This window comes from Cupressus sempervirens, chromosome 3 (genome assembly GCF_028749045.1).
Source record: "Cupressus sempervirens isolate cs-2001-9-10 chromosome 3, ASM2874904v1, whole genome shotgun sequence".
Lineage (NCBI taxonomy): Eukaryota > Viridiplantae > Streptophyta > Pinopsida > Cupressales > Cupressaceae > Cupressus > Cupressus sempervirens.
In genome coordinates this window covers 545352842-545366004 of record NC_143120.1, presented here as the reverse complement: position 1 = coordinate 545366004, position 13163 = coordinate 545352842, and the positions used below count along the sequence as shown (strand labels likewise).

General features: G+C 38.6%; 1 protein-coding gene across 1 annotated transcript; it reads right to left on the bottom strand.

The window, feature by feature from the left end:
• Positions 1-816: 816 nt before the first annotated feature.
• On the bottom strand, positions 817-11788 carry LOC149567577 (uncharacterized). The gene is made up of 4 exons (XM_089820816.1): positions 9114-11788; positions 8701-8900; positions 2242-2483; positions 817-2102 (listed from the first exon to the last, which is right to left on the bottom strand). Exons 1-4 carry the CDS (start codon positions 11387-11389, stop codon positions 1227-1229), a joined length of 3594 nt encoding a protein of 1197 aa, XP_089676942.1. The 5' UTR covers positions 11390-11788; the 3' UTR covers positions 817-1226.
• Between the last annotated feature and the right edge of the window lie 1375 nt (positions 11789-13163).

Sequence of the window (13163 nt, the reverse complement as noted above, 5' to 3'; positions counted from 1 at the left end):
GATGGTTATTTTTAGAATTGTTTATAAGCAGTACATTTCTGAAACAATGTGGGCTGCCAGAATTCATGCTTCTTCAATGTAGTCTACAACGAATTCCTCTATCTTAAACCCAAACTCTATTAGATCCAATACCTTTCTCCACAAAAGCCATTGAGTTACAAATTTATTGCAAGTTTTTTACTTTAGTTTTTGTCTAATACAAACTCCAAAACCCATCACTGATTATCAAAAGATTTGTATCCACGATGTCTGGGAGATGCACTAAAGGAAAACAATATTGCAATGGAAGGTTCACCTTCGTTGCAGTTTAGGCAGGTTAAACATTTCTTGAGCTCTCAAATAGTTTTATATTATAATTATATTACTGCCACTATATTCTGTAAGTTATTATGTATTTTCTTATAGTGGCATTGCTGCTGTTATGTAAGGATCAGCTGTTGTTTTGTAATGATCAGTCTTCTTCTGCAGTTTATAACTGCAATTAAACTTTGTTTTGCATTTTTTTCGATGAAAAAAAAAACTACCAACAACTGATATTAAACTTTGCACTCCCGGGAAAGGTTTCTCACATATTGTACAATATTGGAAGATAGTCGAAAGGATCTTTAGGGGTAAAAGTTAAACAACATAAATGAAGCAGAATGAGAATATTCCATAAAACAACTTGGCAAGCAAATTGCTTAAGAATTAAAGAGTTGGAGAAGCAGTCAAAGGCAAACATGAACTTCTTCTTTCATAATGAATAAGAAAATATCAGTTATAGCTTAGGGATAAAATTTCTCCTCCATATAGACAATTCCAGATTCCAAAGAAGTATTAAGAATGAATTCCTGTATCAGGCTTTTTTTTGTATTGATTGCTGAAAGAATTCTAAAATTACTCTTTACATGTAGCAAAATGCCACAAATGACTACCTTGATTATTTTCTATTTCGTAGCAAGTTATATTACAGTAGCAGTAGAGAGTTGACTAACCAAAAACAAGAAATACATGGATTATCCATTTGTTCTTGGCATTTGCTTTTTGGATACGGTTCTGATGCATTCTTTGATTTGCATGATATAGATCCCTCCAACAAAAGAGCATGCATCCATTGGCCAAACCACCTCCCACAAGAAGGGAGCGTGCATCCATTGGCCAAACCACCTCCCACAAGAAGGGAGTGTGCCGTGCATCCATTGACCAAACTTCCTCTCACTAGAGATAATAAAATGCCATAGCAAAGGTTACGGAGATGAGCTGTCATCATCAGAACTATCAAGCCGTCTTTCATAAAAACCTCGTGGAACCGGATGAGGAAACATATTAACTGAAATTGAGGGAGGCCGAATAGAGCTATGAATATTTTTTGTCTGTATTCTGCCAATTTCCCTACATACTTGGTCCAGCACACTTAGGAAGTCCCTTACAACTACAAAAAATCTGAGTGGATGTGCTTCTTCCTTGGCCGCATCCCCATGAAAATATTCTGTAATTTCCTTCACTCGAGAGAAGGCTCTCTTTTCTTCATCTTTTATTCGAGATATATCCTCCTCAGCTTGTTGCAAAAAGGATTCCATTGATTTATAGAAGTTTCCTTGATTAGAACTCCCTCCCATTTCCCCATCTTTTGTTTGTCTTGTGACATCTATTTGCAGAACCTCCCTTAACTTGCCTAAACCAATTGCCAGCTTTGACACAGAATTGGACAAGACATCCGAGTCTATTCCTGCTGCCTTCTTTACATTGCCCATTTCAGTGCTCAAGCCAGCAACAACCTGCAGCCCAAGTTTTTTGTAATCTTCTTCATTACCATTCTGACTCTTTACTTCTGTACCCACAGTATGCAATTTATCATTTACGTTATCAGATGCAGAATTGTTTACAGGCTGTTCACTTGCAACACGGGCACCTTCAGCTTTTATGATCTCCTGGACTACAAAGTGCAATAACGTTGTCTTCCCATCTGTTCCTTTGACATCAACTAGTTTGAGGAGAGTATCGAGCTTAAAAGCTTGAGCATCCCCACGAATGGTACCAACATTCATCCGATTACCTGTCTTTAGAACAGCTTCTAACAACTTAAGGAATAGACGACTTGATCTTAGTTCTTCACATGCTGCCTGATAAGAGGAAACAATAAAATAGGACATTAGCAACACTACTGCATTTAAGACGGATTTATTCTTTTAGTCTTTTTGTCCTTCAACTGTACTCTAGCACCTTTTACCTAGCATGCAGAAACTTCGCATTGTCATTTACCTCTAAAGTCACATAGGATTTTCTTATGTGACTAATTTCCTCTTTAAAATTAGCCCGGTACAGCATGCCATCAACTCGTTTGAAGGCAAAAGGAATATCTAACAATGCTTTAAGAAACCGTTCTGCTGGTCCAAGTTTCGAAATATCTCCATTATATTCTTTCAATCTAATTTCTTCTTCTTTCGATGGTGCCATCTTGACTAAAGTCTCCAAGAGCTCTGTACCTAGACTGTCAGATGTCCCTGCCACAAAAAATATTGTAGTAAATATTCAATTCTTTCAGGCTATCGAATTTGATGTCGCAAAAGAAAATATGTTTTCACTGAGCCTCTCAAAATGTGCAACTTCCTCCAGATTGGGGCCAATTACTCATATATTTGATGAAACGAATTGTATGGACAAGAGAAGTGATTACAGTTATAAACTCACAAGAACTCTATTGCAAATCAATATTTGTTTTTTTGTTTTCTCCAAATGGGGACTATTCAATAGAAGTAATAGCATGCCATCTCATATGATAATAAGAACAGATGGACGTTCATTTATTAGAATAGCCAAACAACCAGCATAACTACCAAATGATATTTTTTTCTCTACTTGATAAGAATATTGCATGCCAATTTAATGGGACAATTTTTTTACCTTTTGACAATCTCCAGCAAAACCCATGGATATGCCACAGACATTTTCTTTGAGAGATTGCTCTTGTTCCAATTATTTGTGCTTGCAATTTAAACAGCATTTAGTAGGCTAATTTTCTAGCTAGGTATTCATCAAGAGTGAGTGTGGAGTCTCCATTGCATCAATTCACAATTTATAGTTTTGCATTTTAGGGATGGCATTTCTTACTCTCTTCCTTATAAAAGAAAACTGCGGACTTCTTCACTCAAGAATGTTTCAGCCTTGATGCTCTCATGAAAACAAGACCACTATGAAATAATAACAAGTTATTGAAAAACTCAAAAATTCTCAAAAAAAATGGGGAGTGGCATGGAAAATCCAACCATGAAGATGTGAAATCCCGGATGTCATCTAAAACTAGAAGGAAATAAGATGCATGAACTAGGATACTGTGATGGTACATATTATCCTCAAAAGTTAAAAACAATGTAGGATTTCAAAATCAAAGCATCACCTGTGTAATATTATAATTTTGTAAGAACGAAGGATAAAATTATCTCTCATCCTAAACATAGCAACCAAAATCTCAAATACCAGCAACTAAACAGCTCATTATTGCAAATCTTAAAATAGCTTTTCTTGCTGTCCAGGCCTATGCTCCACGGGGACGCATTTCCTGGGGTTTTACCCTCGTACCCATACCGGGGACGAAACGGGGACGCAGGGACGAATTTTGGCCGTCCCTTGAGTCGTCCCCTTTTTGAAAAATTCAGAAACATCTCCAAAACAGCCAATTTTTTTTGGCAGGAAACTTGGGGACGGCCAGCAGTATCGGGGACGGTTTTGCCGTCCCCTATCCGTCCCCGAAACTGCTGGCCGCCCCCTTTTTTCCAATCAATCTGGTAAAGGCAAACCATCCCCAAAAAAACATTTTTTTCTAATTTTTGTTGTTCGTGTGGCCCCTAGTCATCTTAAAGACATAATAACAATATGCAACCCATATTTGGTCCATTAAAACACTAACTCTTCTACTCATTTTTCGATTTAACATACTTGCTAAGAGGAAGGAAAAAAACATAAGAGCAGTAGCAGCAATGAGCAAAGATTGTGTTTAGTGAGGAAAGATTGCGTTTGGTATTTACTATTTACTAACTATTTTAGTTGGACTTCTCTTTATTTCATTCTGATTTCAGCATGATACTTGAAGCCTTTAGGCATTTTAATTTTTGCTATATATGTATGTGATATTGTTATAATGGAAGCACTCAGTATTTGCCATTTGATAATATTCCATGTATTTATCTTCTAAAATGTCTATGGTGAATGGTTTATCAATGTTATGATATACATATTTGAATTTTGTCTCTATATTAAAAAAAATCCCCTATGTTTTTAATCGCAGTCCCCTGATGTCCCGTCCCCTAAATTTTGGCTTCGACCCGTACCCGTACCGGAAACACATCCCCGTCCCCTAAAACGTCCCCGCCCCGGAAACTAGATGGAACATAGGTCCAGGCATTGATAGAAAGAAGGGAAATCTATAACTGGGAAACATAATCTGTATTATTTGAACACTGTAACCACTGTTGTAGTGTCAATCACTTGCCAAATGATATCTCTCTGTATGCTAACTTGAAGTAAATAGAAAATATTCCCAGGCCACAACTCCTACATCTGAATCAGAAAGATAATTGACCAGGTCCTGAATTCATATGTTCTAAATTAATACATCTCTGAGCATGACAATTTTACCCCCACATAAGTTTATTGTTAGCAGTGAAAAATGATCCCACTAACCTACAAATTATTTGACAGATCATGGCATGGTATGTTGCATTCCATCCAATATTCTAAAATTCTGTGAAATTGTAATTTCTTGACCTCTGGAGGTTTTGTTTCGAGACATGTTGCATGCTACCTAATTTAAGATAGAATTTACAACAGGAAAACCCATTCAACACAACTTCTGTTAAGAGATCACCATCCATGTCAGGAAGACTTTTGAAAAGACTGCTTGCACCACTCAGGCTACAAATGTGACCCCCTATTTAGAGAATATTTGAAACAATTCTTAGAACTCCACTCAAGCACACATAAAAAGCTTATTCAGTGCACATATATGCATGGGCATGCAAGTGCAATAAATGACCCAAAAGAGACATCCATTTCACTTGCTTTCACATCCAATATATCTTGGTTATGATGATGACTTCTAAAAGTCTAACTCAAGTGCATGAAAATCCCCGGAATACAGAATACATACGAGCCACAAAACTTGACCATCATTCTAGAATCTATACCATAGAGCAAGAATCTGTCTTAGTCAGCACAAATTGATGTAAGGTAATATCCAATCTACAACAATCATCCCATACATGACATAATTTTCTCTGCTATTGGATAGTGGCTAGCAAATGATCCTTTCTGAAAATTCTCTACAGTCAGTCTCCCCCACTGCCTAATCAATAGGTTAAGCTACTTCAATCTCACATGCCTCAAACCCAAGTGATTTCAAAAGATCCAAGTCCTCCCCCTTTGATGAGTAAAGCAATTCATGGCATAACATGTATAATCTTTTGGATAAGCATAACTTGGAAAACAGGTGAAAAGTTCTGTGCTAAAAGATTTCCACAATCCATCAAATAAAGTGAATGCTGCTTCTAGATTCGACTGTGTGTAGGATTTTTCACATCAACGTTTCAGGTAATGATCCACGATTTATCATTAGGATGAATGTTATTGACTCTCTTCTTCCTGATGATGGATCACAGAATGTGATCTGAAACATTGATGTTAAAAATCCTATACAGAGTTGAATCCAGACCCAGTATTCTCTTTATTTAGGTGATAACTTGTTCCCCATCTGTCTCATCTCCTCTGCTGCATCACTTGGCAAATCAACAAAATAAAGGGATTGGCCATATTGACTCCAAGATTCCTAGGGTCCTATTGTCGCTACTACAACACACACCAGTTCTTTCTAAACTGGAGATCACCCTTTCTGAGTTCTATTTTTCTTTAATTCTTTGTTTTGTACCTCAAACTCTAAGTATATGCTCCTGTTTTCATTTTCTAGTTGCTCATAACCCTGATGGATTGACAATCTAAGAACATTCATTTCAGACTATGCAGTCCTCTTGTGAATCTCCTTGGTCTTGTGTGTGTTCTAGTGTCCATAACTGGACCTCCAGGTTTTCCTTCTTAAGCATTCATGGCAGTCTATTTCACTTAGACCTGCACAGAACATCCCAAGTCTTCTGCTTCACCGCAAAACCATGCCCATCATGTTCTAATCATATGTAACCCAATATACCTGGTTCCAACAACTCAATGGAGGTCATTGTAACACATGAGTAACTAGCTACTAATTCTATAGCTAATTTTTCATTGCAGGTATTTGACTCAGCCAGTCTTCGTCCTATTACCCACAATTTAAATTTGGCAGCAATTGTATGTCCCCGGCATGCAATGACAGACAAGCCACTAATCTTAGGTACCACTATTTGACCAGTCAAAAGGCATAAACATGTGCTCATCAACAAATTAACAAATCATGCATCATTATGTGCAGACTGATAGGCTTGGCTGAGAAAGTTTGAGCAAGGAACACATGTTGCAATTTGGTTTAACGGTAGGCAATTTAGCATTATGGATAGTAGAAAATGCTTGCTGCTTTCCAATCCCTGCAGTAAGCATTGATTGGCAGGAAGGAGTTCATCAGCTATGGTGGATGTGACCATAGGGGTGACATCTTATTGCATGAACCAACTCAATGGCATTAATGAATGGTGGGTCCTATAAAACAATTGAATGCACACACAGTTTGGTTTTTTTGGCTGCAGATAATATGGCACTGGGGTCAATTGAAATTGCTTAATGTTTTTGTTTGCACACCATGAACATGAATCATTGATCTACTGAGCTATGCCTACGATGCATGCAAACCATTGATCACTATGAAAGTTTGACCAATAGAGGCATATGCACACCTGTGTGCCTACTCTCTGTTGTGCTGTCCTACCAATTCAACATATAGTTTTATGATGCTATTGAATTTGACATCTGTCTACAAGACAGAGCCCCACTCTGAATACAATGAATGCCCCTTTGATGTATAAACTGTGGACCTGGCTATTTTGGAGACTTTTGAACTGCAACATACAAACAGACATTATTTTGATTAAAACTTGTTAGTTGACTAAAATATTGAACATTGGAACAAGATTCCAAAAAAGGTGTTGCATATGAAGACACAATTTATATGACAAAACCAAAGATCGCACAAAAGCTAATTTTATAAGAAATTAAATTTGTTTGAGAAAAGTAACCAACACAACATCTAAATTGTTTTTCTCCCCATTAAACCATTTTTCAGATTAAATTTAAATTTAAGAAGAATGAGCTTAATCACTCCCATGTGGTGCAAATTGAGGGAAATTTAAAATTTTGACTGCTATGTTGGAAATTGATAATCATTGCCCTGGATCCTATAGTGTATGAGTTGATCAATATGAAAACCTCATTCAATGGATGAATAATAATATGACCCTGATAAAAAATGACAAATACGGATTTGGGGTACTCTTGAAGTTTCTATTGTTGAGTTGTCCTAAGATGTGTGTGAATTTAGCGAGAACTAATATGAACAATTGATAATATTGTGGTTCTTGAAAATTCAAACTTCCTTTTTCATTTCAACAAGCCTATCATTTGCTGAAATCGAATTTAAGGCTTTCCAATGAAAGAGGAAGGAAGAAATTGGACTACTTGCACACACGCATAGAGATTAAATGACTCTTCCATAGGAAACGCAGAAAATTGCCGAAGCTTAATGAGACCTATTTAAAGTTTTAAACCTTGAATTAGAACCTGAGACTTAGAAAAGGGACCAATTTTGAGAGGTTGCAAGAAAATTTGCCAATATGGGAACCAGCTTGATGATCTCCAAGGAACCATTGCTTGCTTCAAATTCAATTAGGATTTATCACTTCAAACAGGGGGAACCTTTATCTTTGAAATTCAAATTGAAGTTAAGGATACCAATTCGAAATTGTAACTGTATGGATACCTCACTAAATCTAATGAAAATAACTAAAAGTAAACACGTGCTCAATCAGATTCAAAATAGTAAAAGATAAGATCTTGCCACCTGAAACTTAAATATCTACCAGGTTAATGTCCGCACGCAAAAATTGATATGACTAAGGCCGATGAGTTTGGCCAAGATTTGGAACATTTAACTGAATCAGTTGCTGATATATCAAAACTACTATCAAGTAACCAAAATAATCTGCTCTCTAAGTATGAAACAAATTAATAATGAGTTTGTACTGCAACTGAAACCCTGAAATGTATCATATTTTTATGGAAACAACAATATGTTTCTAGCTTGGGTTCATGATCTCAAAGGAAGTGTTACTCATGTCTAGTTTTCTATGTCAACAAAAGGCCATAGACTTTGGAATAAATGGAAATGTTAGTTGAGTCTAGTAACATGCCTTTCATCAGTATTAAAATACAGGTTATATTATTAAATACTAGTTCCTGCAATTATGGTAATGGCTAAAATACTGCATTGTAGTATTTAGTCAAAAGCCAAAACATGGCTAAGTTGCTAACTTTGGTTATGAAATAATGTTCTGCTCTATGTAGGCGCCTGCAAAAAAACCTTTAAGAGAAAAACATATGACTGTTATCCATCCACTTTATGATAATCAAAGCAATTAAGAGATCATCCACTTTGGCATCACAACATCAATTAAGCCCGCAAAAGAGAAAATTCAAATTCGTTACTTTTCCTGAAGTTTGAGAACAAAAGGAACAGAGTTAGAAAGTCACCTTCCAGTAATGCATCACAGACTTCCTCCTTAGTTACACTTAGTGCCCGTAAAAGTATTGCTATATTTTGGGATTTTTTGGACTCAAGAATGCGTTGGTTCTGAGAAGGAGGAGTAGAACCCAATCCTCTGCTCACGTCTGATTTCACTGGAGTTGGGGTATTGTAAACAAAGAGGGTTTCAAACATCTCTTCATTCAATCTGTACATGCAAGTTCAAGATACGAAAAGTTGAAAAGAGAAAAAATCTCTTGGGGCATTGTTTAAGCAGATCAATCATACCTAGAAATCAAAAACTATCAGAAAATATAATTGTTATTTTGAGCGTACAAATAATTTGCATTAAGCAACATTGTGCAAAAAGGTATTACTTGTATATCCAACTTCATCCTAGTCATATCAGAAAAATTCTTACTTGAAGGATCCTGATTTCAGTTGGTCCCAGACCATTGCATGGTCGGGACTTGCTCGAACTTTATCCCAATGTAAAGGCTTCAGCTTAGGCCGCGGTGTCCCATCTGTACCTGCTGCATTCAGATGCTCTGCAGCATTTTCAGAGAGTGAATCGCCAGAAGTAGGTGCAATAGGATGCAAAGATTGACCAGTTCTTGAAGAATACAATGCTGAATTTGGGCGGAGGGCAGGACGCGAAGACGGAGGCAGATGACTTTCTGGCGGACTAGATTTGTTTTGAGCAGGCAGAGGAGGTGGAGGAGGGGGGCTCTTGGATGATGGTTGTGGAAGTTGTGACTGCCGACCTGATCTGGAAGAAGACAAAAATGGCGGAGGAGGACGTGTTGGCAGCGGAGGGAGTGGTGAATATGAGTTCTTGCTAGATGGTGGTGAAACTGAGGATGGAGGAGAAGCTGGCAATACCCTGTTGGGCTTTCCTCCAACATTTGCTAATGATGATAATCTGGAATCACGTGAAGTAGGTAGCTTGAGTGGATTGGATTTTTCTTTGGCGGGTGGAAGAGATGATAATGATAAGCCAGTATTTTCCTTAGCTAGTCGACGTGCCCATGATTGCTGATCAGGCTTTTGTTTAGCAGATAGTGAGACTATAGGCCGTGTAGATTGGAATAATGGGGGCGGTGGAGGCGGAGGTGGTGGAGGAGTCTTGAATTGGTGCTGGGTAGGAGGAGCAATGGGAGAATGTGCTTCAGAACTCGGTGATGGGGGAATGTGACGAGGATATTGGTGTGGCGGCGAATGGGAATGTAAATGTGACCGAATTGGAGGGGGTAGAACAGTGGGGGTAATGGGCGGAGAGGGAGGACTGGTCTCCAATGGAGAAGGAGACGACGCTGCGGAAGAAGTTGCAGAAGAAGGATAGGAATGTGTAGATGTAGACTCTGATTTCAAAGACACTATGGAAGGCTGCTGTTGCAGCGGTGGAGAAGAAGAAAACAACCTCTTGCATACTGAGTGCCGAGGACTATCATTGTTGCTTCGCGATGAAGTTGTGGAAGGACACCGGGGTGAATAAAAGGACTCCTCATCAGACGAATCGCTGCACGCACCGGAATGGGGAGGTCTCCTCGCCAGAGGTGGAAGTGGGTGAATTTCAGGACTCCGTCTGTGGAACCTCTCTACCACATCAGCTTCAAGGCCATTTGGCATTCCAAACTTAGAAGTCAGTGCAGTCTTATGATCCTCCTCGGAACCGTCATCCTCGTCATCCGCAAATCGATTCTCCTTCTCATTCTGCTTATGCTTGTGGGTATAAGAGGGGATGTTACCATCTTCCATTTTATGGGTAGGGATAGGTGCATTACTATCCCCCATAGCGTGAACATGGGTGTCTCTATCTCTTTCTGGCTTGGAACTCCTGCCATTTGCAAGCGGCTCCATGGTTCCCAAATAGAAAACATCCGATCCACTGCCATTGACTGCCAATTTAGTTGTGACAGGGCCAGGGGAATGGAACACCCTCAAATTTCCAGACGCGTTTGGCTCCCTGAGTGGAGTTTCATCCAAATATGAATTGGATGCCACCCATGGAACCTTACCACGCTTACGGTGCAAGTAAAAGAGCAATAAACCAAGCGCAGCGATTGCGCTCACAATCACTACAAACGCAATCACGATATTCTTAGACCTTTTACTTTTACTGCTATTACTACCACTACTACTAACATTACCAGATTGACGCCCATTAGGATCAGCCGGAAGGCTGGTAGTACCGCTGCTGGAAGACGGATCCGGGGGCGATGGCGGCGACAAGGAGGGCGACAGGGGGAAAAAGGGCTGGTTTGTAACGGGAGGAGGCTGTATCCCACCACCTTTATTCGACAATGGGGCAGGAGCAGGAACTGGAGCAGCCGGCTGCACAATTGGAAACAGGGGCTCGTGCAAAACCCTTCTAGACTTTGTCTCTTGCTCAATTCTCCTGGATCCATGTAATCCCCCTAAAGCATCTGATGAACCCACCAGAACAATGAAAAGTAACAAAATGTATCTTGAGCTGGGATGAGGGTTTCCCCTACAGCAATAACAATAGTTCTCCATCAAGTTCTCTCCAGATCTGTTTACAAAGCCAGTGTCCCAATTGTCATTGGTCTTTGATGTTCCACTGCAGATCCATAAAGACCTGCATTGTCTGTCTGCAATTTGCATTCTTTGGTGATAAACTATCAAACAGTATTCCCCGTGTGCAACGTCTTTCAGCAATGATTTGCCCCGCTGCATATATCTTCGCTGAAATATTTTAATTCTGGCAGACCAGAAATCCACACTTTTCTCGACTTGGGTGCCACTCCTACTGCCATTGACGGTCAGTAATGGTATTATTATTGGGATTCTGAAAGGAAACGTCCAAGAAACAGAAGGAGGAGAATGTTGAAGGGTGTACGGAGATTTGTGACTAATTTGTTTTATTGCTTGAGCTGAGAGAGATTCGAACTCTCGACCTCTCTCTGAACCAGTTGTCCACGTTGTCTACATTGGCTCTGACCATGCAATAGAATGCTCCGAGTGTTACGTACTGCATTCCCCCTAGTGCACTGAACCTCTCTTCTTCTGTCACTTGCCCGGAATAGAGTTTCCCCGTCAATTCACGGGAATCGCAAGTTACCGTTTTTTTCTCGGCGAGAGGCAAATGAGTGTCGTGTGAAAAGGCTGCATGGGCTCCACTTGAAATTGTGAAAAGTTGATTCGAGCCACAAAAAATAAGATACTCGGAATATTTCTCATTAAATATGTCCTTATTTACTTACCGAGCACCAATATTTGGAATCATTCCAACGTCTATCCCTTTGAATTCCATTCGTACCTCTCATTTAATGTAAACTTAAAATCTTACCATTTAAGCTTTGATCTATCTAAAGGCTATTTTTAGTCTCATGGACGATAAAATTTTATCTATCTATCTATCTGTTTTAACTGTATGGGTGCACAACTTCAAATATCGCTTATGTCCAATAATTTTTATCATGCCAAAATTAATAGTCCTACCTCCCATTTTACGTAAGTATAATGGATATGGTTATGGTAAGTATTTTATGGAGGGTTGTATTACTGTTGTGATAATCCTTTTAAGGATTTTTGAGATTAAATTTAATAATTCTTATTTTATGAATAGTAGTTCAAAAGAAATTAGTTGGATGGAAGGGGTAGGTTTTATGTAGTGTGGGTAAACTCTAACAATTGTCTTCCTTTCTTTAGGGAGTTCTTATTTACTTCCTCTTTTTATTTAAAATCTCTCATAGTATGGTGGAGAACCTTGAGAAAATATAGAGGAATTTCCTTTGGACAGGCTCAGAGGAAAAGAGCAGGATTAGTCCGGTGAGGTAGGACACAGTGTGTAAGCCTAAGGACAATGGAGGACTAGGAATCAAAAGAATCATTGATTTAAATAGAGCTCTTATTACTAAAATTGGATGGTGTCTTGTTGTGAATTCTACTAGTTGGAGAGGTATTATGAAAGTAAAGTGTCTTAATAACATGTCCTTTGTTTACTATTTGAGTGACAATTACTAGACCTCGACCTCTAAAATCTAGAATAGTTTGATCAAAAATAAAATTCTACTAAGGGAAGGTTTAAGATGGATGGTGGGAAGAGGAAATAGAGTAAGATTCTGGGAGGATAATTGGCTTGGTGTGAAACCATTAATGATGACCAAATTTTGTCAACACGTGGATGGCTTGAAATTACAATTTGATGAGATGGTGAGTGACTACTTTAACCCAAGAGGAAGTGGAGAAATCTTATAGATGGTGTTGGGCCTCATCACCTAGAACCTGTTGTTTTTTAACTAAAAAGTCTATTAGAGCTTAATAGAATTACACATTTCCCTAAGGAGGAAAACATTGTCTAGGAAAAAATGCTTCTGGAAAATTCATAGTGAAATATGCTTATGTTTTCCTATTCAAATATAATATTACCCCCCAGTGGTGGAAGAATGTTTGGAATGGTCAATTGATCACCAAAATAAAGTTCTTTCGATGGGCTACCTTACATGGC